A 26,796-nucleotide genomic window follows, 5' to 3' on the forward strand; every position below is an offset into this window, starting at 1 on the left:
TAGTTACTGTGGTTAGCCTTCATAGGGCCCAATATGTTGTTTCGCCATTGTATTCATTAAGTGCATGTTTTTGCCTGGTGTGCAAGTACACCCACATCCTCTGATGTAATGAGTATTGTCATGCCTCCACCTTAACTTAAAAAAAAAAAAACTACACACGTGTTTACATTCTACAAATCTGTGTTGAAAAGTGAGAACACCTCTTGCTGGGTGAGATAAACTTGGATGAGATGGAGTAAAGGATATGTTATGAACTACTCCAAGTTTAGACAGTAAACAGGAATGGATTTTGCATGCCAACATCACACCAACGTCACTAAGAGGTTAAGAAAAACGAAACTACGACACCTCGGCCAGGCTTACAGTCATAAAAGTCTCCAATTTATAGCTGACAACAATGCATTCAATATTATGGTTGGGATGTTGTGAGATCAGATCCCAAAGCACAAAAACTGCAACGGCACCGTCACTTTGGTCACTTAATTTATTTCCAGTCATTTCACTGAGTAGACAAACAGTAGTTTAACATTGAACATGTCTCCCCCTGCTGTTGGTAGTCTAGGGAAGAGCGAAATCCAGCGGAGGGTTTTGGTCGTAGTCACATTTGGTCCATGTACTTTTTTTTTACTTTTTTTCGCCCCTTCAATGTTGATGTATTTACAGTATTTAATAGACGTAGCTGGCAGTGTACAGGGACTGCTGGGAGGCCTGGTCAGCTGAGCCCGAGGGCTTGTACTCGCCTTTGGAAGCCAGGCCATTGATCTGAAGAGAGGAGGGGAGTGTTAGGGCAAAGTCAAATCTGACTGTTAATGATCAGCCAAGTTACCTAAACCACATTAGTGCAAGACGGGGAAGACAAAAAGCTTGTTATCATCAATCATTCACCAGTCAGTATAAAGCTGAGTAATGTAAGATAAGAGCCCTTTAATAGCCAGGTTTATGCACAGTCCACAACGGCAAAGTGATAAGTGTGAATTAATTATTAGCGTCGACTCATGCCCCCTGACACTGACCTTGGCCCTGGTGACGAAAACTTGCTGTGTAGCTGCCTTGTTGGCATCTTTGCCCTGCCAGGCTGCAAGAGCAGAGGCCTGCAGTGCACGGCCGTAAGAGAAGGTCAGCTTCCAGGGGCGATGGAGGGGCACCTGGTTGATGGCGTTCAGGTGGATGGAGGCCTCCTCCTCACTCTGGCCTCCGGACAGGAAGCAGATGCCTGGAAAGACAAAAGAAAGCGGCTTTCTACTTGTACTTGAAAATTAAGAAATTTAAAATCCTTGTCAAAAGGAAATGCTGGCTTTATGACGCTCACCAGGCACAGAGGCAGGGACAGTGCGCCTCAAAGCGGTCACTGTGGCCATGGCAACCTCCTGAGGGGTGAACTTCTTAGGGCAGGAGTGTCCAGGAGTGACCATGTTGGGCTTCAGCAGAGTACCCTCCAGGTAAACGTGGTGGTCGGACAGAGCCTTGTATACAGCCGCCAGAACCTACAGATGAAAGGGCAGATTTATTACCACTCATGCTTCAAAATGTCATCTGAAGGGGAACCATTTTACTGCAGACAATGCCAGAAGATGATGTACCAACCTTTTCTGTGGCATACTGGCAGCGCTGCAGGTCATGGTCTCCGTCAGGCAGGATCTCTGGCTCAACAATAGGCACCAGGCCGTTCTGTCGGAGTACAGAAACGTTGGTTTGAAATTAAGAACTCAAAACCAATGACAGTCATTTCCGTAGAGAATGTGGCCACACACACACACCATCTGGCAGATGCTGGCGTATCTGGCAAGGACATTGGCGTTCTCAGCGATGGCGAGAGCCGACGGGCAGCCGTCCGAGATCTTGAGGACACACCTCCACTTGGCGAAATCACAACCGTCCTTCTTGTACTGGGCGCAGCGCTCAGACAGGCCATCAAGACCTGTAGCGGAACAACAAGCCGCGGAATGTTAAGGTTGGAACTGCTCCTTCTGCGTCAAGTTGCCGAAATGTGCCAAAGACATTTAGAAATTTCATGAATTGTACAGAGAGGCAAGAATCTATTCTCACCTTGTGTGGTGGTCTCTTTATCTGTGCCCATCAGAGGAGCTGTGCCTTTGTCAACCTGCAGAAAGAGAACCCAACATTGACTTACAAGAAAGACCTTGAGGTGCGTGCGTTCGACTTAACCTTAATCTATAGGTTCCTCACCTTGATGCCGACAACAATGCCCTTCTCCTTAACGACCTGGGGGAAGAGTTTGCCGTTGCTTGATTTCTGGTAGAGCGTCTCGTGGAAGAAGATGATCCCGCCCACGCAGTTGGCGATGGAGGCATCGGTGGAGAAGAGGATGTCACGGAAGCAGCGACGGTTCTCCTCGATGTTCTCCACGTTGATGTTCTGGAAACGCTTTCCCATGGTTCCTTGACAGAAGAGGGTATGAAATTCAAATTCCCCTGCACACTCAGCGGACGTTCGTCACCCGACAATCACAGAGGACTTGAAGCTCACCTGTTGATTCATCCGCAGCCAGGATTCCCTTTCCTGGAGCAACAATCCTCTGAGCAATGTCAGAGAGCTCCTTCTTCTGCTCTGGACTCAGGGATGGGAACTGGTGAGTCATCCTAGAGGACAGAAACAAGTTATTTCACAGGTAATCGGAAACCTTCCACGACTCAGGTAAGCATGAAGAAGATTTTATCTTTTTTTTTCCTGTATCAAACTTCCTGCCTCTCTTGCGCCACCTCTGTAAATATTTGGCTTGCATGGTTGAACTCTGGCCTCCACACAGATAACTTCTGGCTTTGAGCGTGCAACAGTTCATAGTTCACTTAATGTTGTTGACTACATGATGTCCCCCCCCACCACCACCACCACCAACCCCCAGAAGTCTGAACAAACAGCATGATGACAACATGAAGGACAAGAAATCATGAGCATCATTTGCAGGCTGTCAAGGATCATAAAACCGCAGAAGGCGGATGTGCGTTTGTTTTTCTATTTGCACACAATCAAAGAAGCCTTGTGACTGCACATATAACACGGCCCTTTCAAAGTAAAATCACTACAAACCCATGTTGCAAAAAGAAAGTTTGAACAAATCAATTTATCATCCCAAGCATGCAGACGTGATACCCTGTTTTTACTCTTTAAAAACCTGCAGCTTAAATCCATAACTGCATCAGTGCACACTAGAATCGTGAGGAATCCGGCAGAAAGTTAGCTCACTTCTCACACAAGCACATGGAAAACAGCGACAGCACCAATGTGCACAGGGTTAAAAAATAACTACTTGAAAACACGTCTTACTTGAGAGTTTTGTCAAACAACGACGGCAACAGAGGGAACAGACAGCTTCCAAAGGCTCCAAACAGTAATTGGACTGATTGAGAAGGCCGAGCACAGAGCACAACGCTGCATTTATTGCCTGCTGGGCGCTGAGGGGGCGGGGCTTGCCATGGACGTGGCGGGGCGTATGTTATACAGGGCCACGCGATTGGTCGGCTCAGACAAGCGGGGGCGGAGTCTGCTCCTTCTGTGGACTTTACGCTCCGTCAGAGCCTGAGGTGATAGCAACAAGGGAACAGTGTGTGTCGTCTGAAGTGAGTTATAAAAGTCTGCATGCACGCATCAGTCGGTCCTCACGCAGCCCCGCCTCCTCTCTGTTGCCTCACTGAGAGACAATGATGAACTGTGCTGACAGGCCTGCTGCAATCTTTCAAGTCAGGTTACTTTGTTTTCTTTGTCCTGGTAATGTCTAGATTACCACAGGATTTAATTATGTGTGATTGACTCATTTTGGCAATCTTGTTTGCCTAGTTTGTGCCCAAACAGTAACAAGTATGGGGAGTAAATCACAAAAGATAGTGCCTAAGGAATGTTGGTTTCACTGTCTTGGCTGCCCGATAATTACAACAATATCCACAAACACTGCAACTTATAACGAGCCACGGATCTGTGGAAGCAATCCAAAACTACAGCCACAGAAAGAGTCTCTACCGTGAAGCTGTAATGCGTCAATCAGGACGGATGTCTAGTTTCAATAAAGAGAAATCCTCCATGTGCATTAGAAATGGTGTAGTTTTCACTATCTTGCAGCACAATTTTTTGGATCGTGTAGATGTGTTATTAAACTGCACTCCATACTTGGGGTCATATTTGTAAGAAAAGTAGATTTTTGAGTCACGTTACCAACCCGTTAAATGCTGACGCTTTGTCATGTCATGTCAGCCACCATCCCAAAGTGTGACCTTTAGGCTCAACAATTTACTCTTCATATAAATAGGATAAGAAAAGATAGGACTGGATAACCAACAGTCTTTCCCCTGTTGGTTATCCAGTCTTATCTTATCCTATCAATAAGGCTACTGCCACTGTTACAAAAACTTCTCAAAATCAAAAATATTGTGTTGAAACTAGGGTCAAAGTAAAAGTCAGCCATAGGAATAGTACTAGAGTAGGATATTCAGCATTTTTCTGCTGAATCAGTGATTTTCTTAACTGATTGATGATAATATTTTTTTTTAAACGCACTACATTGGCTCTGATGCAGCAGGCAATATCACAATATTTGCCTCCAAACTGTCATGTAGTGGAAGCGTACAGTAGCAGAAGGCACCACGCAGCCCACCTTCACCGTGTCTCAGTTGCTTATTTTTACCACAAACTAACTGATTCAGGACTATGTTGTCTATGTGTTGTATTAAAGAATTATCGGTTGCTTTCTGTGACTCAGTGCTAAATAGAATGAATCCACCGTCAACAATGGGCTTCGGGCCTTCCTCTTTTTGGAGAAAGCGTACTGTTTTGTCTAAGGGCTGCTGAACAAAGAGGCATCTCCTCCACGGTAGCAGGGGGGAGCTGTGTCGGCTGAAGACATTTCTAAATTTGTGCCCAAACTGTTCTCAAATCCAGTGAGTGTAATTGTATGTAGATCCAAATAAAAATGCAGATGTAGTTTTCTTTGATTTTAGATTTGATACTTTAGATTTGATTGACTTAAAGGTGAAGTTGGCAGAGGTGTGTATTCTACATGTATTAACTTTTAGTTCATGTTATTAGAATTGTCATCATAATTCACTTTCGGGTGTAATTTAAGTTTAGGGGATGCATTTCTCACACTACCAGAGTTTGATCTTAATTTATTCATTGGACACATATATGCCACAAGTTCCTGCAGCGTAACCTGCTCTTCTTGTTACCTTGTGTAACTGGCTTGCGCATTACCATATTTGCTTGTTGTGTACTCACATTATTCCAAATGTTCCCAATGATGTTCAACCCAGAAAATTACACAAGTTTACTCAAGGCGATGGTGCTTTTCATTATATCACCGCCGCTACTTCCAGGATAGGAAAGTCGGCAAACAAGACAAAATTTAAGGTGAATAAAGCTTTAAAAACATTACCTAATCAGTGAACATTTGTTCCTTAGTCACATCGGATATATCGGCAATATGCCACCAGTTCCTGCAGCAAAACCTGCTTTTCTTGCTACCTTGTCAGCTTGGACAATGGCTCCCATCCACTCCATGACGTGGTGGTCAGCCACAGGAGCACATTCAGTACTAGACTGATCCAACCAAGACGCACCACAGAGCGCCAGATAAATCATTCCTGCCTGCGGCCACCAAACTGTTCAACTCCTCACTCTGTTTTCATGATTAAATAAACTAAATATACAAACTGACATTAAAGATAACATATGAAATAGTTGGAATGCATTTCTCACACTACAGGAGTTTTATCTTAGTTCATTCATTGGACACAAATTAAGCACCAGTTCCTGCAGCAAAACCTCCTTTACTTGTTACCTTGTTTCTCTGGTTTGCGCCTTATGCGTCACATTATGCAACAAGCACGTCATGCATAAACAGTTCACATATCGATTGCTGAAAATGGCTCAAAAAGAACTCGTAGGGGTGTTTGTAATGCCCTCACCAGTGACCTCAGCAGATATGTCAGCAGATCTAACTCACAAATAATGACAAGCCAGCTTTTGCACAACCTGGACTCTGCTCCCTGTTCAATGTATCCCTTAGTGGTGCTTATCAGATTTCAGTCTCTGTCCATGAGTCCCTTTTTACATAAGGACTGTCTGAGAAAAAGACTATAAGGGGGAGTGCAAAATGCTGTCCGACAAGTTTGATCCCCTCACAAGTATGTGGAGTGAATTACAAAAGATAGCGCCTGAGGAATGTTGGTTTCACTGTCTTGGCTTCCAGATAATTGCAACAATATCCACAAACACTGCAACTCTAAACGAGCCATGGATCTGTGGAAGCAATCCAACGCTGCAGCCACAGAAAGAGTTTCTACTGTGAAGCCGTGTTGCGTAAATCAGGAATGAAGTCTGATTTGCCTCAGTAGTTTCAATAAAGAGAAATCCTCCATGTGCATTAGAAAGGGCTGTCTTAATCTATGTGTAGTTTTCACTATCTTTAGGGCTGAAACGATTCATCGAGTTACTCGATTAACTCGATTATAAAAATTCCTCGAGGCATAAACTCTGCCTCGAAGCCTCGTTAAATTCCTATGACGCGCACTATACGCGCAGGGATCTGATTGTTCCACACGGACCGTTGTTCAGGAAGCACACCAGCGCGTCATACATGTTGAATTTAGCTGGCTGGCACAATTTAGCTCTGTATTTGTAGTGATGTGATGCGGTTTGACTAGATATGATGTTTAGCTTTGATGTTTTTAACCTATTTAACCCGAGTTGCGCATGTTGCATTATACACCATATAAGAGCACGCTAACCATGTAGCAACATATTAATGCAGCACACCCACTTAACGGGAAGAAGCTCGGCTAAACGCTCATGATAATCATTTTCACCCAATCGGAACTCAATTCCGACACCAAGCAACTAAAGGAGCACGTAGAAAAAACACGCTATTGGCGCATGTCAGAAAAATCGGCGTTAGCGATTACGCTACTTAATGCTAACGCTACATACAGCATGTCATATGAAAGCTGGGACTCTACAAATTTCAACGGTATACGTCTCATCACTCTACGCCATAGTTGCCAACTCTCCCGATTCACGCGGGAGACTCCCGATTTTTAACCCTATCTCCCTCGATGCTCCCGGTCAGTAATTTCTCCCGTTAATCTCCCGATTTTACAGTAAAGGAAACAAGTAAGATTGTGTCCCTATATTTGTTGCAGTATCTGGCAACCCTGGCCTGCCTGTGTGGATGAGCAGGTGTGTGATTGTTCCTGATAAATCCCGCAATCCGGCTTTTCCGACCTGAAAATGAGGCTCTCGTGAATCATGCAAATCTGTTTTTCTTTTTTTTGGGGGGGGGGGGGGCGTTGCGCAAGGCACGGTCGGTCGGGTATTGATAAACATAATGACATTTGATTTTGATGATGACGTGATTTTTGTCGGTTTAATATCACGAGCGAATGGGGAATTTAAGTTGCACACAGTGAAAGCACCATACCCCAAGTTATCTTGAAATCGATTATTATTTTCATTACTGCTATTTGTACCATTGAAGTTGAGTGACTGAAATCCTCGTCATCCTATTCAAAGGCTGCAACAGGCGACTCATCGAACCGGGGTGAAGTTAGTTTCAGTTTGGATATTCTGTGGATATCGGGTCCAGCTGAGACTTTACTGAGGTTCTCCCAGTGTCAGCGGCAGGAGGACGGTCAGCTCACCTCTCAGAGCCTCGCGCTGAATCACTGAGACTGATTTAGGGACCGTCATTAAATTACTTAGCATAAATAAATTAATACAAAATAACTGCTGTTTTTTAGAATATCTTTCATGTCATGTGACCCAGTGACTCCAAACCAGCTGCAGATTTTATCAGTAAACTGGACGAGTAAGACACCTATTGTTATTGTATTTTAGTGCTTCCTCTATTTAATATGAATATTAATATGCAGAAATTATGATGAATTATTATGATAAATATTATGAATTATTTCTCAATAGCTTCCATGGCATGTGGCTCACTGACTTCTGAAATGCTCAGGATGTTAACATATTTTCAAGCAGCAATGTCAGCTTCTACACTATTTTGTCTCATGTCTTAGATTCTGATTCTGAAATTCTAAAAATGATTTTCTTTTCAAAAATCTCACGAGTAGGTGAGATTTAAAGGGTCATTTTTCAATTTTTTTTTCCGGGGGGGCATGCCCCCAGACTCCCCTAGTGTTGCTAGGTTATCAACTCAGAGCGCAGCTGCTATAAAAAAATTAGGGGAAACACTGTTCTAAGAATTTTGTGTGGTTTAAAATACAAGGCAAGAAATTATGACAAATAAATCGCACACCTGGCGAAGGAACCTTGTTACTTGGGCCGATACACCGATGAAAAAAATCTCCCTATTTTTCACAACCCAATGTTGGCAAGTATGCTCTACGCCCAAAATTTACTGAAACAGCCGCCGAAGAAGAGCAAAAATAAACATCACTTTATACAGACATGATCATGAATTACATGCTACATTGGCTGTTTTGTGATTATAAACTCTGTTTGAGTGCATTACACCGCCTCCACCGGCTAATCCAATGTGTCTGTGTCACTCTGAAATGATTCCTGACAGTTCAGGATAGGTTTCGGTTCCAGGAGGACACGTATAATGTGGAGTAGGTAGGACCCTAGTCTTCCCACACAGTGTATTTGCCTCCTTGTGATTGGCGGATTAGTGTGGTTATCATGGATTTGGGGACTGAAGACTGAAAAAGTCTTATTTATAATTCATTTATTTTATTTGTTTATAATTGTTTTATTTACATTTATTTGTTATAAATTGTACACATTGTGTGACTGTTTGGCTTGATATTGTATATTCATTCTTTGTTCTCAGGTGGGTAATTTGCATAAGGTGCAATCCTTTTTTTGTAATGTTGTATTAAGAAAACAAAACCAAGGCCAAATGGCCTTTACTATTTAAGTTTGTATTCACAGTTTTACATGTTATACATGTTTTACAGTAAGTTGATTTAACTGTATTGTTGTTTAATTATTGGCACTGGCACTTAATAAATGGGCTTAGTTTTGGAGCCAAATGTTGGAGTTGGAATGAATACCTCTGTTTTTTTGAGAAATGCTTGATCATTTTACAGCCACATCATTTTCGTTATGCATTATTTGTTTTGGTTGTTTAAAAACGCGCTAAAAAATTATCCGATTACTCGATTGATCGATCGATAAAGTGCTAGATTAATCGATTACAAAAAGAATCGATAGCTGCAGCCCTAACTATCTTGCAGCGCAATGTTTTGGATCGAGTAGATGTATTACTGAACTGCACTCTTTACTTGAGGTCCTATTTGTAAGAAAAGTAGATTTTTGAGTCACACTACCAACTCATTAATTACTAACGCTTTGGGATCATAGGTCATGTCAGCCACCATCCCAAAGTGTGATCTTGAGGCTCAACAATAGACTCTTCTTATAAATAGGATAAGATAAGATACGACTTGATAACTAATAGGGAAAAGAGGGCAACTGCCACTGTTACAAAAGCAAAGATATTGTGTTGTAACTTGTGTAAAAGTAAAAGTCAGCCATAGAAATAGTACTTGAGTAGGTTATTCAGCATTTTCTTAACTATGACAATAATATTATATTTTTAAATGCACTACATTGGCTCTGATGCAGCATGCAATCTGCCTCATAACTAGGTGCCTCATTTAAGTTACATCATTAAATGTATTGGGGTAAAAAGCACAATATTTGCCTCCAAACTGTCATGAAGTTGAAGCAAACAGTAGCAGAAGGCACCACGCGCCCCACCCTCACTGTGTGTCAGTTGCTTATCTTTACCACAAACTAACCGATTCAGGACTATGGGAGTGTTGTATTAAAGAAGTATTGGTTGCTTTCTGTGACTCAATGTTAAATAAAATGCATCCACCTTCAACAATGGGCTGCGTGCCTTGCTCTTGTTGGAGAAAGTGTACTGTTTTGCCTCAGGGCGGCTGAACAGAGTGTCATCTCCTCCACGGCGGCAGGGGGCGCTGTGTCGGCTGAAGACGTCCCCACTCAGTTAGTTTACACTTCCGTTTCCGAGAGGCAAGGAGCCGCAACAACAACAGCCACAGACAGATTTAGTTCACTATAAAACCTCTTAACATTAATATCGGTAAGACTTCGGTAAAGATGGAGTGATATGAAATAAATTGAAGTTAATGCATTGATCTGCCAGCTCAGAATCGAGTTCCGCTGAGCATCGGCAGCGTTTAAAGCTAGCGTTAGCAAAGGGCTAACGTTAGCCTAACTTCACCAGGCACCGACTGGTTTAATCAGCCTGTTCGTGGTTTACAATGCGATACGTCTCTCTGTGTGTATCTCTCTAATCACTTTGCTGGATGAATACTGTTTCAGTGCAAACATTAAGAAAGTTATATTCATATAACATCTGCTAGCTACATGTAAAACATAGCTTAGCTTTGTCGTTTATTCAGTCCAAGCACCTATTTCAGTGGACCTCCACGTTTTTTCATCACATTTAGCTGCAATTTATTGTCTTTTTGTGTGTTGCAGGAGACTGAGGATGTCGGGACAGAAGCGTCCTGCTGACTCTAGCGGTTCCTCGTCCTCCGGTGCCCCCCCAGAGAAGCGGAGGGAGAGGGAAGGAGATGACGGGGGACCCGGTGTCAGCGCTGCTGCCGGGGGGAGCACCGCCGTGGAGACTGTCATCAAGCTGGGAGGAGTGTCCAACTCGGTGAGAAGCCACGTTAGCTTCCCACTCTACTGCTAACATGTATTCACTTCATCTCAGTGGTGTACAGTCTCTCTACTAGTTCGGCCCCTTTCATGTTTGAATTGCTTTTTTCAGGAAGAGCAAGACATCAAAGCTCTCCAGGCCAAGAACCGGAAATTGGGAGAAGCTCTCGATCTCAGACAGGTAAGTTAATTCTCTAAAAATGTGTGTACAACTCTTTATAAACCCACATACATGCGTAAAGCTGTACTTGTAGATTCCCTTTGGAGTAAAGCTAAATGTCTCTGTTTGTTGGTTTGCAGGTGATTGAGGATGAACTGCGAGAGAGAATTGAGCGACTGGAGACCCGGCAGGCTACCGATGATGCCAGTCTGCTCATCCTCAACAGATACTGGAACCAGGTAAACGAGTTCAGACGAGGAAGCCAAAAGTCCTTGTTCAACATTTAAAGTCTCCTGTATAGATGAAGAGTCCATGCGTGATGCCATTCTTTCTCCTTCAGTTTGATGAAAACATTCAGCTGACCATCAGGCGATATGATCAAGCAAGCAGCGAAACTAATAAATCTGTGGCAGGTGAGGGACGGAGCCTCAAGCCGGGGACTCCAGAGCCTGATGGAGACTCCAACCAGGAGAGGGCCAAGGACAGAGGTAAAGACCGGCGGTGACACAGGATCATGACTCTGAGAGCAATGACATGCAGGTGTTTGATCATATTTGTTTTCCTGCTGATGTCACTCAGGCCAAACGGGAGAGGCGGCCAACTCCTTCCTGGCCACGCTGGCTAGCAGCAGCAGCGAGGAGATGGAGGCTGAGCTGCTGGAGAGGGTGGAGTCCAGCCAGAAGCAGGCCAATCATGTGGTGGAGATCTACGAGTGTCTGAAGAGCACCGTGGACCAACTGAAGGCAGAGGTGGACTCTGGAGTTGGTGAGATAAAACGAGGGATACAAGATGAAATTGCAGTGATGGAGATTTTTATTTGGGAGGAATTTATTGAGTCTGTGTTTGCATGTACAACACATAAAACTGTGATATTGTTGGTGTTGCACATTGAGTTTACGCTTGCCGTATGAAATGTGCTATATAAATAAATTTGACTTGACTTGACTTGCTTCTCTTTCCAGAGGGCAGTCTGTGGCAGGCAGCTTCCAAACTGAACTCTCTCCTGACCAGCGAAAACAAGCGGCTGCAGCAGCTGACTGAGGACCTGAAGCAGAAGCACAGCCACATGACAAGCGAGGTACAAACGGCACATTCCTTTTATGTTCGGCCCCAGGTCAAGCCATTCTTAGCTGCGTGTAAAAGTGTTATTGTTGAAAACAGCTGGGACTGCTGCACACTTTTCTACTGCTACGTAATCAGAGACTGCTTATTTGTAAGAGAATTTTGAAAAACTTCTGAATAGGAATATCCTACTGTTACTCATTATTATGTAGTAACATCTGCTGTATTGCAAAGTAATATCGTATGAAAAACTATGATTCTGTTAGCTCTTGTGCGTGGGTTCAAATCTCTGTTTATTCCTGTCTTGTCCAGTCCCGGTCTCTGGGACGCGCAGCTAACAAAGCAGACCAGCGTGTGAGCGAGCTGCAGGTTCTGATCGAGGAGCTCCAGTGGGACATGGAGAAGATCCGCCGCAGAGAGAACAGACTGAATGCACACCTGATTGAGATACTGGAGAGGGTGAGGATGTGTTCTCTTTTGTGCATGCGTGTGTGTGTGTGTGCGTGTGCGTGTGTGTTTCTCTCCTGCCCACACAGTTAGTGTGATCTAATCTAAATCTGATAGCTTGATAAAAGTAATTTCATATCCAAATAACAACACACATCAATATATAGCATTGTTTCTGTATATTCAATGAATAGCTTGTATAAGATAACAACATGGAAAGGTCTATTTCGTACTGTTTTCTTGTCTGTGTCGGACTTTTCATACCAAACCACATCCAAGTAACAAAAGCAGTCCCTTGTTTAGGCATTAAACTTCATGACTGCATTCTTACTGTGCATAATAAGGCGAATTATCATCCAGATATAAAAGGAATGTCCATAATATGCCCAAAAATGATTTAAATTGATTGCTGTATAGAGTGTAATCTGCGACCCAATTTAATACGCATTATATGAAAAGATCTCCTGTCGTCACATGATGTTAATTATCATGTTACACAGCCCTTGTGACGGTGTTGCGTAATTGTTCTGATGTTTATGTGGACGTACCTTGTAACACTCTCCGCGATGCGTTCCAGGTGAACAGCAAAGGCTATAAGGTGTGCGGGGAGGCCAGCAGTGTTTGTGGGACCATCACCATTAACAAGAGAAAGGTAAGTCTTTCAAGAACATGTGAAGTTTCCTGTCTTTTATCTTCTACTTCCCACACCCAGCCTTTCATACTTGCTGGTGTTTTTCCTCTTCTCTCCTGTCAAGTTTGAAGAAATGAACAGTGAGATGGAGGAGAACACGGAGCTGGCAGACAACCGCCTCATTGAGCTGCAGAAGCTCCAGCAGGACCTGCAGACTGTGCACCAGGAGAACAACAGCATGAAGGTTCTCCCGCACCATTCTTATGACTTTCATTTGGAGACGGCTCATTAATGTAAAGTTATTAAAGCCGCATTAAACCAAAAGACTTCATCATTGTTTATCTCTGTTCGTCTCAGACGGAGCTGCTGAATCGAGCAGAAGGCATGGTGAAAGAGACCTCCGAGTATCGTTGCCTTCAGTCGCAGTTTTCTGTGCTCTACAACGAGTCTCTGATTCTAAAGGCTCAGTTAGATGAGACACGCGCTCGTCTCAACACTACCCGGACGGCACGGCTTCGACAGCTGGAGCACATGGAGGTTGGTTGTGTGTGTGTGTGTGTGTGTGTGTGTGTGTGTGTGTGTGAGCATCAGTGTCTGTTTATGTCACCTTTCACTCTTTACTCACTCTCATCCCCTCTGTGTGCAGAATGATGAGGTGGCTCTGCAGAGGAAGGTTCGTACCGAGGTGTTTCAGCTGGAGGACACACTGGCTCAGGTCAGGAAGGAGTACGAGATGTTGCGCATCGAATTTGAACAGACTCTCGCTGCCAACGAGCAAGCAGGTAACTGACAGGCTCTGCCGTACACGGTGTACAAACTGCACACTTCATCGCTTGTTTTCTTTTTTTATCCTGCTTCACTCTGAGCTCTTCTTTCTCTCAGGTCCCATCAACAGAGAGATGCGTCACCTGATCAGCACGCTGCAAACCCACAACCAGCAGATGAAGGGAGAGGTGGTGAAATACAAGATCAGACTGAGAGAAACACAGTCTGAGCTCAACCAGGTGAGTCAAAAGGGGAAAAGGGGAAACTCACCAGCAAAAGTTAAATCGTACTCTTTGACCTATAGGTTTAGTAAAGCAGAACACAACAGCACATCAAACTGAAACATTCACCTGTTACCTCTTCAGGTCCGTGCCTCAAAGGGCAATGCCATCCTCCAATCTCAGTCAAGCACAGAGATGGACGTGAAGGATGAGACAACCTCTCCTTCGACCCCAGCTGTCTCTGGGGACCCTGTGATCAAGACAGAGCCTGACAACGGCTCCTCCACACCCAGCAGCACAGGTATCTAACATCTGTGAAATGTTTGTTCACTTTGATTAGAAATCTGAACAACTGAAGAACAGTGTTCTTGTGATATATATTAGGGCTATCCTGTTTCACTTTGTTTTATTTTATTTCTGAAGGAGCCTCCGTGAAAACGGAGCCTGGAGTAGATCCCGAGGCCACAGTGAAAGAGGAGGACAAAGAGGAGAAGAAAGACAAGGAGGAAAAGAAAGAAAAGGACATTGTAAAGAAAGAGGAGAAAGACCGAGAGCGGGAGAAAGAGAAGGAAAAGGAGAGAGAGAGACCGACCCGCAGCGGTGTAATAAAGGAGGAGAAGGAGAAGCCAGGGAGCAGCAACCAACCGGAGGACTCGGCCGGGGAGCGCCTGTCTATGGTCGGAGGGTCAAAGAGGAAGGAGATGGAGCAGCTGAAGATCGTCCGAACAGAACTTAAGTAAGTTGCATGTGTGGAAGAAATCCATTTGTCAGCATTAAATGTCGCTGGATCATTACGTTTTTCAATAGATGTTTAAAAAACATTTAATATATAACATTTGGGAACGAAAATGCACATTGTAAATAAATTATTAAACCGAAAAGGTTGTGATTAGGGTGAGAAAACTTATATGTTATGTTTTTGATGCTGTCCATCTCATCCTTCTGAACGCAATCTTTGTGATCTGCTTTTGGGGAATTTTGTCCACTTGGATGAACTTTTTTTGAAAATGTAGATATTAGCGGTCAGTAAGGAAGTGAAGATGTTTTGTATCCAAAAGGTGAGGAACAACTGGTGACTGGTGTGCAGAAGCACACACCCGCGATGCAGTAATTCTAGTCTGTCTTGTAAGTTTTTCCGTGTTGGCAGACAACATCTGCCAGGTTGAAGGTCTTTGTGTTTTTATTCCGGTGTGGGAAATTAGTCTGACAGCAGCAGAGATATGTCAAGAAATGGCACAAAGAAAGAAAGTGATGAATATAAAATGAATATAAGTAAAGAATAAGCACAATAACACTGAATAATCACACACTAAACAAAAAATGCAACAATAGATTCAAAAAGATTGTATTGAGTTATTTTAAAGGCAAATGTCCGAAGGACAGATTCGACAGATAGATTTAAGTCTGTTGTTTGCAGAAGAAGAACATTTAACAGCCTTTTTTTTCTGTTACGTGTTGTTTTGCTGTTGTTGAGGCTATTTTGTTCTGTGGGTCAGCTTCAGGCTGTCACGTCCAGTAGAATGCTTACCGTTCATCTGACCCAGAATTCACCAGTCTTGTGATTATGTGACTCACCAGCAGTGGCTCTCATGGAATACTAGACCCTTGTAAACAAAAATGTTACCCCTTAGAAATGTGTCAAGAAGACAGTCCTAATCGTCTACAGCCTGATCTCCGCCCTCATTTCCATTACACGATGATGGTAGTTATGAGATAGACTGTAAGACTTCTTACATAAACTGTGCAGGAAAGCCCAGGAGTCGCAGAGGGAGATGAAGCTGCTGCTGGACATGTACCGCTCAGCGCCGAAGGAGCAGAGGGACAAAGTCCAGCTGATGGCCGCAGAGAAGAAGTCCAAGTCAGAGGTGATCAACACAGCACACTATAGAACACTGTTTTTTATGTTAACATCTTATCATAATTATTGGTCTTGTGTTGTGGCAGTCCCTTATTAACATTGCTGATTCCAGGGAGAGGAGCTTCGGCAGAGGCTGAGGGAGCTGGAGGAGAGGGAGAGGAGGGAGGGCAAGAAAATGGCGGATGAAGAGGCTCTGAGAAAGATCCGCTCTGTGGAGGAGCAGATCGACATCCTCAACAAAAAGCTCTCTATAGCAAAACAGGTGTGTGAGCACCTCATTTTTTTGTTTGATGCACAAACAAAGCCTCCTTTTGTTCTCTTGTGACGCTCTGTCGCCCCCCCTGCTTCCTCTGCAGGAGGAGGACGCACTGCTGAGCGAGATGGACGTGACGGGCCAGGCCTTCGAGGACATGCAGGAACAGAACATCCGTCTGATGCAGCAGCTCAGAGAGAAAGACGATGCCAACTTCAAGCTGATGAGCGAGCGGATCAAGTCCAACCAGATTCACAAGCTGCTAAAAGAGGAGAAGGAGGAGCTGGCCGATCAACTGCTCACCTTAAAAACTCAGGTGAGTCACCTGGCAGCAACATACGGTTCCATCTGCACGGTTCCATCCAGCTTGTTCAGACTGGTTTTGTGATATAAACATGTACAAGATAACGTACAAGCTGATAATCCCTTACTTTTTTTGTGTGTCTGCTTGTTTGTTCACCCGATTTGTTGCTTGTCTTTGCCCTGAAATGCCTTATTTGTGCTCTTAATCTTCTTTAAAAAGAGTCTCCATTTACCATCATAATGTTTTGCGACTGTGCCCACTTGCTAGGTCGATGCACAGCTGCAGGTGGTGAGGAAGCTTGAGGAAAAGGAGCGCCTCCTGCAGGGCACCATCAGTACTGCGGAGAGAGAGTTGACGCTTCGAACACAAGCGTTGGACATGAACAAACGCAAGGTAACGCACAAGCCATTCGAAGTGAATTGATCCCCGAACGGTTGAGCTGCTTGTGAGAACATTCAACACGCGTGTCTCCGTTTGTCGTCCAGGCTCAGGACTCTGCGCTGCTGTCAGAGGAGGTGCGAACTCAGCTGGAGCAGGTTCAGCAGAGGCTCAAGCTGGTCAGAGAGGAAGTCGTCGAGAACAGCATCTCCCGGGAGAAAGAATCCTTTAACGCACGACGAGCACAGGTAAACAACACACAAACGCGTATCCACAAATAAACTCAAGTTTCAAACAGTACATGATATATTGAGGATAAGTAGGACTTAATGTACGAAGCCTATTTTTTCAATCCCTTTGATATGCAGTAAACACATCAGATCGACAAAACAGTTGGCTTGGATGCAAAGACTTTTGGGATGACTGTTTCTTAAAATACACTGCTTGTTCTTTGATGAGATATTAGTGCATTGAAACCCTTTGTTTCCCCCCTCGCTTTGTTTAGGCTAAATAGTTATGGTATAGCCAGTTTCAACCTTCATCCTTAACATTTTTACTGCAAGGTTAATTCTTGTTAATTTTGTGTTGAGCGTTAAAAATCATAATGGGAAGCCATGACTGCTAATATATGCTGCTAAAGAGCAAGTAAATGCATGCAAAAGTGGAACACAGACTTCTTTTACTTACAGCGGTTATCTCTTGACTGTGTTTCAGGAGGACATCTCTAAACTGAGAAGAAAGATCGAGAAGGCCAAGAAACCAGCGGAGAAAATCAGCAACGGAGATGACATCCTAAATGAAGAAATCAATGACTATAAGGTTAGTGTCTGTGATACTGAAAATACTGAAAACATCCTTTCAAGCTTTATTTCACTTAATCCAGCTTCAGAAAGTAAGATCAGTTACAGAGCAGCGTCATGGATGCTGGTCAGGTTTAGACACATCCGCATGTTTTGAATGACTCACTCTGGAGTGTTTGCTTCTTTGATAAATTACGATTAGTTGTTTCGCAGATGAGAACAATTCCTTTCAAAGTCGAGTTTCACCATTAGGTTGTTTTTTTTTTTTATGTGACTGTTGCACTTATAACAGCCCTGCCTGCTTACTCTCTCACTGAGAGGTAGATGAGCCAATAATCTCATGTCTGAATATGAAACTTGTTAGTTTAGCTTAGCACCAAGACCATAAGCAGTTTGAAACAATTTGCTGTCTAATCTGAACTCCACCTACTAGCACCTGTGATGCTCATTAATCATTATATCTCATTTGATAAATCCGTATAAAAACCTAGTGTTAAAATTAAACTAAGGGTTTTATGTTGATCGTTTTTTCTCTAAGCAAATTTCCCCCAACACAGCCCTGTGTTTTAAAAACGCCACAGAAGTGCCCTTTCGGATTCCTCTATGGTGGCTAAAACATGATTAATTGCCCTCTCAGGTGCCCTTCCAGTGCCCACATCATGTGCTGATACCCTTTTTTTTTATCTTTTTGCCCCTGCTCCCAAACATCCCAGTCATGGACCTGTATTGATGACCCTGTGGCAAAACCCCCAAACAAAAACAAGTTGTGATGTTACTCTTAACCCAGAGTAATCTTTATCACTCTGGTTTCCACCAAATGAGACCAGCTGTCAGCATGATCACACTCTTTCAATGGGAACTCACACGAGCACTTAAATCTCCCACCAACTGTGCGATGATTCAACATCACACATACAAATTGGCAATTGTGGTCTGCGCTCTGTTACAGAAGTACAGAAGCCCAAGTTATTCATGCTCAGATTTTTCCAGACTTGATTGTAATCTTGGAAGTGATTTGATGCAATTATGAGGGGTCTGAACGCTTTGATTGCACAGCCTGTCATTCTGCCAGATTTATGTGTCGGCTGTTCTGTTCTCTCAACGGTCTTGAGAATCAGTCCTCACCACAAGTTATAATGAAGAGCCTTCACATCATTTGGTGTGTTCTCAGTTCAGGACAGTCGAGCTTGAAGTTATTTGCGTCCACTCATCACAAGTCATTCAGGTCAGGACTAAAATGGCTTCTCTCTGTCTCTCTCCCCCTCAGGCTCGTCTAACGTGTCCGTGCTGCAACTCTCGGGTGAAGGATGCGGTACTGACAAAGTGCTTCCACGTCTTCTGCTTCGAGTGCGTGAAGACACGCTACGACACACGTCAGAGGAAGTGCCCCAAGTGCAACGCCGCCTTCGGAGCAAACGACTTCCACCGCATTTACATCGGCTGAAGACGCCGCGTTAACTGGAGAGGAAAAAAAGGGGTCAACAAGAAAAGCAGTAGTACAAATGCTGCCGGGGGCAAGACTCACCATTATGAACATGTACCCGCCCTCCCTCCTCCCTACAAGACTACATGAGTGTGATATCTCTGGATGATTCCAGCCTCGTAGGGCCGCAGTGACGCTCTGAACTGAACGCTTTAATGTTTTTTTTTGTTTGTTTTTTTTAAAAGAATGACTGAATTCATCTTCTCCCATCCAGTATCCACTACTTTACTGTGTGCTTTCAGATACTGAAGCAGAAAGAATGGAGGGAATGTGATCATGCCAGTTTGCATCACATACTGCATTGTGTGTGCGTGCGAGACTGCGTGTGTGTGTGTGTGTGTGTGTGTGTGTGAGCGTTTGAAAACCAAACCAGAATACAAAGAAAAATGATTAGTTCAGCTAGAAATAAAAATAAAGTTCCTCTCATGTCTGTTTACCATTGGCGTGTATGTACATATACTGTGTCTCTTTACTGTTTAATTTTTTATTTGAATCTGCCTTTTCTCTTAAAAATCTTTCCAATCAGACTCCATGCTGTGTACTTGCTGTTCCACTAGTTATTAAACTGTTCAGCTCTTGCTTACATTTCACAAATGTTTCTATTTGAATGTATATAAATTATCAGACATGTGGACTGGAGTCGACTGATTTGACAGAGCATAAATGACTTGGGCCTCGACTTGGACGTTAAGTATTCGTGACTTGACTTGAGACATGATTAATTTAATGACTGTCTGCTCTCATTTTATGTTTTCAGTTAGGTTTTTGTAGTCCGGCTGTCAGTAATTTACTCTTTAACAGTCCACTGTGTAACAATATGCAGCAATCTACCAGCATTAATAACTTTTATTGAGCATGTGTGAGTGGATCGTAACGTGACGTGAAACAATTAGACCTTTACCTTGGTAGCTAACACAAGCCTGTGGACAATTTGTTTAATGCTGCTGTACTGGATTTCTTTTTGAAGGATTTTCTGCGACATTCCAAAGGATGGGATTTTATGATGTGCCTCGTCTCAGTGCCTCTCTCCGCTCTGTTAACAGAGAGCAACAGCAGGTAACATTGGTTTAGAAATGTAGTCCGCTAACATAAACGAATAACTGGAATTCAAAGGAGCCAGTTCAACTGGCTGCTTTGAATTCCTGTTTGATAATATTTATGTTCCAACATGTTGAATGAATCAGTTAATAATATTATCAGTATCTTGCAGTATCTGGTCTTTATAAAGACCAGATACTGCAAGTAAGACAGGTTTCTTGGGTAGGGTAAAGGTGACTTGACTTGGGACTTGCCTTAAAGGGTAAGTCTGCCCATTTTACCCATTAAAGTGTGTTTAGGTCTAGGGGAGTACCACCACATATAGTAGTATAAAGACTTCTGTGGCTCCAGAGGAAGCTGCATGTCATCTAATGAATTGTCTCCAATGGTGTCACTTACATTGCATTTTCACCCAAATAAACGTGTCTACACAGGTTTTTTAAACGTGGATCAACCCGCTAAAAATCGCGTATTAACCCCATTCTCAGAAACACTAGTGACAAAAGAGAAAGCAACAATAGACCCATTTTAAAAAGAGCAACTGTAAAACAGTGGCTACATTCTTTTGAGCGCCACAACTCCCACTGAGTGTAAAAACAGCATTAGTAGCTCAGTTGCATTGTGGGTAACATAGGCGCCCGGCTTTGAACATTGCACTCCTATAACCCTCTCAGACTCATTGCGAACAGTTGGAAAACCAACTATCAAAATCGACACTGTAGAACCACGTGCCACACATTTTTAATGCCTGGTGCCGAGATTACCCACAATGCAACTTAGCCACTGAGTGACATCACTGGAGGCAATTTATCAAATTACACTTAGCTTGTTCTGTAGGATCAAAGAGGTTTTTATATTTAACTGAATGCAGTAGTACTCCCACAGATCTTTAAACACACATGAAAGTGTAAAACAATTGGTGGAGTTACCCTTTAATTAAGGACCGACCAAGAAAAACATAAGACTTGAATCACCTCCTGTGTGAACCACACTGCGAAATATCTTAACATTTGACCTGACACGTTAAACCACATGTCCCAGAGTGCAAGTCTCTGTTTATCCCTCCTCCTCCTCCTCCTCCCTGAACATGTAGACGTGTTTGCATAGTGGAAACTGTCGTTAGAAACGCTGGAAGGAAGGGAGCGTCATGCGGGAGCAGCGACTAGGTTTTTTTTTGTGAAGGTTGTGCAACATAATCCATCGCGGCGGCTTCATTCGATGCAGGCTCGGAGACAAAGGACCACCAAAGTTGAGCGGTGCGGAGCTCAGAGCTGAAATAAGAGGCTTTGGGAGGCTCGTGTTCGGCTCGACGTCACCGCGTTTTTTGGTTTTTTTTTTTTTTTTACCCTTTTTCCTTTTACGCGCAAAGCTGCAGCAGAAACTTTTGGACAGCGCTCATTTTTAATTTTTATTTTTTTTAATTCTCGGTGTCTTCCTGCTGCACCTCCACGGATGATTACATATCGCCGAACCACTGCTGGATCCGAGCCTTGAAGGGTTTTCTTACCAAATATAGCCGCTGTTAATGCTGGAGCGTCCTTGACGGAGTGGAGCGGTCCTAGATTGGGTATATGCAGCGGCTGCCAAAGTTTATAATTAAATCCTCAGCTCGCCTTGTGTCCCCGTTTTATTGAAACCCTCTAATTCAGTCTTATTTTCAGTGTGGACACCTGAACAAGTCCGTGTGTTATTTTTAGAAGTTGGTTCCTTGATTTTTCTTTTTGTGTGTGTGCCTATTGAGATCTGCAGCATGTCGATTTAAACCTCGCCTGCTCTCAACAGAAGCCATTTTTAAGTCTTTGATTTTACAAGCCTGTCCTGAACACGAGCTGCTCAACCTGCTCCCACCTGCAGCCATCTCACATTGTTCTGAAGCCTTTTTTTTTTTTTTTTTTAAATCAACAATGACTTTTCGTGCGTCTGGCTGTGGGCGCGGCGGTGGATGTGCCATGGCTCGGCTTTTCCTCGCCATCTCCGTGCTGGCGCTCGGGTCGGCGGTGGGCTTGGCTGGAGCCGAAGCTGAGCAGGCCAAGCCGACAGACGGGAGCGCACCAGCGGTCACCCTCCGCACCCTGATCACCGGAACCTGCCAGGAGGTCCAGCGTTACGCGGAGTCGGTGGTGGGAAGCGGCGTGATACGTTCAGCTGCTGAGGTACAGAGAGGAGGAGGAGGAGGAGGGGGGTGCAACACCCACCGGTTGATAGCCTACTGTTTTCTCTCCCTGCTGCACCCGGAAGTGGCTCTCCACTCCTCTTTTTGTTTCTTAATATTTAATCTAATTTCACGCTTCTTTCCTTGATCAATAACTGAACCTGATCACTAACTCTCAACTTCCAACCCTGTCATCTCTCTCCTCCATCCACCTCCTCACCCTTCACACATTCCTCTCCCCCACCCCATGCCCCTCAAACTTGTTAATCTCTCCCCTGATCCCCTCATCTTCTCTGCCCTCGTTTCACGTCTCCTTATATCCATGCATCCCCCCCCCTTCACCCATCCACACACACAAACTCTTTCTGTCTCCCTGCTTCCACCCGGCTGTGGCTCCCTCTTCCCCCAGAGTGCTGTGTTGTTTCTTGAGTCAATGCTTGGTGAGGAGAACATCTATACGGTGGCCATGGTAAGAAAAAAACCTCGTGGGTGCCTCCATCTAGTCTGCCCTGACATGGTCCCCTAAACAGAGTCCTCTCGTGTGGCTCTGTTTAGCTCATGTCAGCCCATAGCTGGTGCAGAGAATAGGAGCATGACTGTGGTGAAGCTGTGGCCCTGTCTATACAGTGACTTTTGCATGAGAGGCCACATTATAGTCCTGCCTGCAGTGATAAGAGTCTGTGTTGGCTGGCAAGTAGCCGGAAATTGTTCAACATGACTCAGCCGGTAGCTCAGAACGCAAAATATACGGTGTGTACGTGATCCCTGGATTAGAAATGAGATTTTCTGTGAGTCGTGGAAATAAAGTCGAAACTGAATTTGGGGTCCAGTTTGGAAACCCAGTTTAAAAAGAGAACAAAAATGACATTGAGTGATCAAAGTTAATCATGAGGCAAAAGTTGGGCAGAAGATCTGCACATCACACCGATAAACGGGTGTCAGTTACGACAGGGACACCGTGGACACGTCTTCACCACTTTTTGAAAGCATAACTAGGCAAAAAAATAACTTGCATAAGGAAATGTTAAAGGTGCAGTATGTAAGAATTGGCCATTTCTTGAATTCATACATGGGGGGGGGGGGGGGGGAAGGGAGCAGCATATCACCAGAGTAACCGACTGTAGCTGCCCTCAGCTAGTTAGCTCAGTTAGCCATGCAGTAAGCAGTCCAGACCGAGAGCTCAGAGTGGCGTACTGAGAAAGCACAGGGCTGCGGCCTCACAGCACATAGACATCTTTGACACGTCAACATTCTTATTTCTTCACATGTTGATAATTTTCATTATTTTATAAATGTTTTTGTTAAATGGAGTCACTTCAAGCAAGTGAAATAAAAAGACGTGTTGTATTGTCTGTTTAGTGGCCAACAGAACAACACCATGCAAATTTTGCAATTCAGGCTATTTTGTTTGAAACAAAGAGCTGACAGCGTGGGCTGCATCACACCTTCTGTTAAATGGATCCGTCTTCACTTTGAATATTTATGTATGTAATTGGCGTGCAAACTGAGCCTCATAACACCAGAGCAGTAGATGATTAAGTGTGTTTTCAGATGATATACACACACTGACACGGAGCGACAGATGCTTGACTGGTGTTGACATGCTGGACAGTCCTCACGTATGTGCCAGTGTGTAGCGCAACAGGTGCAGATAAGATACTTGTCTAACTCACAGGGCTACCCTTGAACTTGCCTGGCGAGGCTACTCTGTGTATGTGTGCGTGTGTGTTGTGTGATTTTGGAGGGTAGTGAGCGCAGGCTGTACAGGAATAGAGAGGGGCACTGCCCAGCTGTCACTTGCATGCACAGCTGTTTGTCCAAGTCAACAATAGAGCACCTCTTCTATCTTAAGGTGCAACTCATCAGCACATTCTGTCTTCAACTATGTATGTGTTTTGTGCATTGGAGCCACTAGGATACATCTAGGTTGGCTGTGTGTTTGTAAATAACTATCTCCTCTGTGCATGATCAAAATGCTGCCTCTTCATATTTTTTTTACCATGTTTAATAACAAAGTCAAACGTGTCTCCACCCTTCCTCCACAGTTTTTCGAGATGGTGATCCGATTCCTGGCTGAAGGAGCTGCCAGCGGCCTGAATGTCATCGCTGTGTACGTCACAGAGATCCTCAGGGTCACGGGCTTCGATGGTGGGTACACGGACTGCCCATGTTTTTCTGCATGCTCCACTTTATACCCCCCGTATGTGTAGTTGACTGCAGGCAATTGTCTGCTGGAGTAAGAAAGTTTCAAGGGCAAGTGAAAATATGCAGACCTGCCTCTCCCTCTGGCAGTTTGTCTGCCACTCCTTTATAAGTGTGAGTGTTGACTTCTGTTGCTTCCTGTGTAACACACAGGTGTTTTGTTCCTCACGACAATATGCTTAAGCTGAATTTCCTCCCTCCACAGTTGCCCTGACGTTGCCCCGCTTCACTCCAGAGGGCGTGACCGCCATCGCCCAGTGGGGTCTGGTGGGCCTCATAGGCTACTGGGTGCTGACCATTGTTCTCCGCCTGTTGATTTGCGTGGTGAGGCGGGTGTTTTGGGTGGTGAAAACCGTCTTGGCACTCTGGCTTTTCGGACTGATCGTGACTGACAAGACCGCCAGTGCAGACACCACGGCGGTCCGACTGGGTGGCCTGGTGCTGGGGTGCGTCCTGTTGACGCTGCTTACTTCGGGCTCTGAAAAGACTTGCGGAGTGGAGCACCGTCTGAACAGCCTGGAGGGCCGGCTGAAGGCGGTCGAGAAGAGGAAAGGTGAATAGTGACCAGAGAGGGTGGAGGGAGAAAGAGTTCAGATGGACAAAGGTGGTGGGAATACTGGTTAATGGTAACATTGATGGTTTCTATCTATCGTATGTGTGTCAAACTATTATGGGAAATAAAGTCTCTGGATTTTTACTCATACATTCTCTTTTTGTTTGCCTTCAGAAAAGCCCAAATGATGAAACCACATTGAGTATTTTTACTATAATAAATAACTGCAATCACACACACTAGTATTAAAGGGATCAAAGAGATATCCAGCATAGAGACATCCGCCTTCTCTGAAATATAATGGAGCTAGATGGCAAAAGGGTTCAACAGCAATGTCTCTTTTCAGAAATCATAACGCGGCTACTCAAGATAATCCACAGACTGAGCTGTAACATTTATCTAGTTCAGCTTGTGAGCCCCTATTGAGAAAAATTTGTATTTTTGATTTTGAGGTGGACCGTCCCTTCAGATGGCTGCAAATATTAAGACTAGTGTGCACAGAGGATTGGATGATTTCTCAAATCATATCAAATCAGATAAACCGTCCTCTTTCTGTTTTGTCTCATCCAAATAAAAGCGAGAGGAAAAAATTAAAGTCACAACCTTTTGGACTGTCATGGAAAATCCGACCCTTCACAAGAGTCCATCACAAAGAAATCCACAGCCAACAGGGTTAAACAACTTGAACAAACCTGTCTAAACTCTTGTATGGACAACCAAGAGAGGCGGAGAAGGTCTCATTTTTCGAGTCGCGTTAGAATCTGCTCGCAAATGGCCAATAAAAAAAGTGATTGATGCATGTTAATTGTTACGTAGAGTAGAGCCCCTTTGATCGTTACGGTTAACCAAAAAATACTGCGTCCACATGTGACGCAACAGTTAACTGGGTTTGACTAGAACCAATTTAGTACCTTCAACCCAGGCTGACCAGTCGTCAGTTGACAGTCACTTCAGTTGCCTGATTGGTTCCCTGCTGCTCAGTCAGCTGGAAGCCCTTTTGATCCTCCGGGTTCACACCAGTCATCTCCCCCCAGCTCCAGCCAAGTGGAACGACCTGACCTCGGTGCTGGGTCATCATTCCTGTGAGCTCACTCCACAGCCGCACAACTCGCTCCCCAGTGGTGGAGTGCCAAGTGAGCTAAATATGAATCCACACGGAAACTAAGTCTGGAGTTAAACTCTGAGGTCAAACTGTGTCATCATCCCTCTGCATCATCACAGAGACAAAGATAGAGAGGGATATGATGATACGATTCTAGACATAAATGCTTTTTGTAGTACAATGCTGAATATGAGAAGCTCCGAGTCACATTCGTTCATAAATGCATGTGTAAGATGCGTATTTAAATAGGATAAAATGCATCAAAGTACTGCAAACGTGTCCTGACAAAATCACAAAGAATTAGCACCTGGAGCTATCCTGCGTTCACTTTTTTCGTTCAGTCACACAGCCTCATTTTCAGTCGAAGCACACAGCTGTTTTCAGTGAAAAAGCCGAACAGCAGACAGACAAAGTTAACCACTACTGACTTTACATTGTGCAGCGTTTAAAAAGCAAAAGAACCACGTGTTTTACTCACGAGTTAGAGAGCAAAAGCAAGCTGAAAAGGTCTAAATGCTGGATTTACATTTGTAACATGGCTAGAAAAAAAAATATTAAAATTAAAATCTGGAATCTGTAAAGCAACTGTTTACTATAAAGTTTGACATAACAACTCAAACAAGAGATTTAACTAACTATAACATCTTACCTAGGGTCTTAAATCTTAATTAATAGTGCATTCATGTGGTGTCAGAATAATCCGAAAAATGTGTTTCTGA

The 26,796-nt window shown here is 44.0% G+C and overlaps 3 protein-coding genes across 4 annotated transcripts; 2 read left to right on the forward strand and 1 right to left on the reverse strand.

Moving 5' to 3' along the window:
- Nucleotides 1–466: 466 nt before the first annotated feature.
- aldob (aldolase b, fructose-bisphosphate) lies at nucleotides 467–3,435 on the reverse strand. The gene is made up of 9 exons (XM_030396350.1): nucleotides 3,286–3,435; nucleotides 2,488–2,600; nucleotides 2,188–2,399; nucleotides 2,047–2,101; nucleotides 1,758–1,918; nucleotides 1,585–1,668; nucleotides 1,310–1,484; nucleotides 1,014–1,213; nucleotides 467–762 (listed from the first exon to the last, which is right to left on the reverse strand). The coding sequence occupies exons 2-9, from the start codon at nucleotides 2,597–2,599 to the stop codon at nucleotides 667–669; spliced, it is 1,095 nt and encodes a 364-aa protein (XP_030252210.1). The 5' UTR covers nucleotide 2,600; nucleotides 3,286–3,435; the 3' UTR covers nucleotides 467–666.
- Nucleotides 3,436–9,959: 6,524 nt separating this feature from the next.
- On the forward strand, nucleotides 9,960–19,620 carry rnf20 (ring finger protein 20, E3 ubiquitin protein ligase). The gene is made up of 22 exons (XM_030396306.1): nucleotides 9,960–10,084; nucleotides 10,486–10,666; nucleotides 10,781–10,849; nucleotides 10,969–11,067; nucleotides 11,169–11,316; nucleotides 11,408–11,593; nucleotides 11,791–11,906; nucleotides 12,203–12,349; nucleotides 12,915–12,989; nucleotides 13,093–13,212; nucleotides 13,326–13,505; nucleotides 13,615–13,750; nucleotides 13,851–13,972; nucleotides 14,099–14,255; nucleotides 14,378–14,690; nucleotides 15,702–15,819; nucleotides 15,925–16,074; nucleotides 16,169–16,381; nucleotides 16,637–16,762; nucleotides 16,855–16,995; nucleotides 17,462–17,566; nucleotides 18,815–19,620. The coding sequence occupies exons 2-22, from the start codon at nucleotides 10,496–10,498 to the stop codon at nucleotides 18,989–18,991; spliced, it is 3,069 nt and encodes a 1,022-aa protein (XP_030252166.1). The 5' UTR covers nucleotides 9,960–10,084; nucleotides 10,486–10,495; the 3' UTR covers nucleotides 18,992–19,620.
- Nucleotides 19,621–21,132: 1,512 nt separating this feature from the next.
- LOC115568777 (uncharacterized) lies at nucleotides 21,133–25,125 on the forward strand. Of its 2 annotated transcripts, XM_030396360.1 has the most exons (4): nucleotides 21,133–22,221; nucleotides 22,630–22,689; nucleotides 24,266–24,368; nucleotides 24,628–25,125. In XM_030396360.1, exons 1-4 carry the CDS (start codon nucleotides 21,973–21,975, stop codon nucleotides 24,981–24,983), a joined length of 768 nt encoding a protein of 255 aa, XP_030252220.1. In that variant the 5' UTR covers nucleotides 21,133–21,972; the 3' UTR covers nucleotides 24,984–25,125. The 2 variants fall into 2 exon arrangements, with proteins under 2 accessions (XP_030252220.1, XP_030252221.1); XM_030396361.1 differs by lacking the exon at nucleotides 22,630–22,689 and having other exon boundaries at nucleotides 21,136–22,221.
- Nucleotides 25,126–26,796: the final 1,671 nt, after the last annotated feature.

Source organism: Sparus aurata, chromosome 18 (genome assembly GCF_900880675.1).
Source record: "Sparus aurata chromosome 18, fSpaAur1.1, whole genome shotgun sequence".
NCBI lineage: Eukaryota > Metazoa > Chordata > Actinopteri > Spariformes > Sparidae > Sparus > Sparus aurata.

Coding starts and splice junctions, on each gene's coding strand:
- rnf20 (XM_030396306.1), top strand. CDS start 10,496: ATGTCGGGACAGAAGCGTCCTGCTGACTCTAGCGGTTCCTCGTCCTCC. Junction 13,751..13,850: donor CGCTGCCAACGAGCAAGCAG/GTAACTGACAGG, acceptor TCTTTCTCTCAG/GTCCCATCAACAGAGAGATG. Junction 13,973..14,098: donor CACAGTCTGAGCTCAACCAG/GTGAGTCAAAAG, acceptor TTACCTCTTCAG/GTCCGTGCCTCAAAGGGCAA.
- LOC115568777 (XM_030396360.1), top strand. CDS start 21,973: ATGACTTTTCGTGCGTCTGGCTGTGGGCGCGGCGGTGGATGTGCCATG. Junction 22,222..22,629: donor TGATACGTTCAGCTGCTGAG/GTACAGAGAGGA, acceptor CTCTTCCCCCAG/AGTGCTGTGTTGTTTCTTGA. Junction 22,690..24,265: donor ACATCTATACGGTGGCCATG/GTAAGAAAAAAA, acceptor CTTCCTCCACAG/TTTTTCGAGATGGTGATCCG.
- aldob (XM_030396350.1), bottom strand. CDS start 2,599: ATGACTCACCAGTTCCCATCCCTGAGTCCAGAGCAGAAGAAGGAGCTC. Junction 2,400..2,487: donor GGCTGCGGATGAATCAACAG/GTGAGCTTCAAG, acceptor TCTTCTGTCAAG/GAACCATGGGAAAGCGTTTC. Junction 2,102..2,187: donor GCATTGTTGTCGGCATCAAG/GTGAGGAACCTA, acceptor CTCTTTCTGCAG/GTTGACAAAGGCACAGCTCC.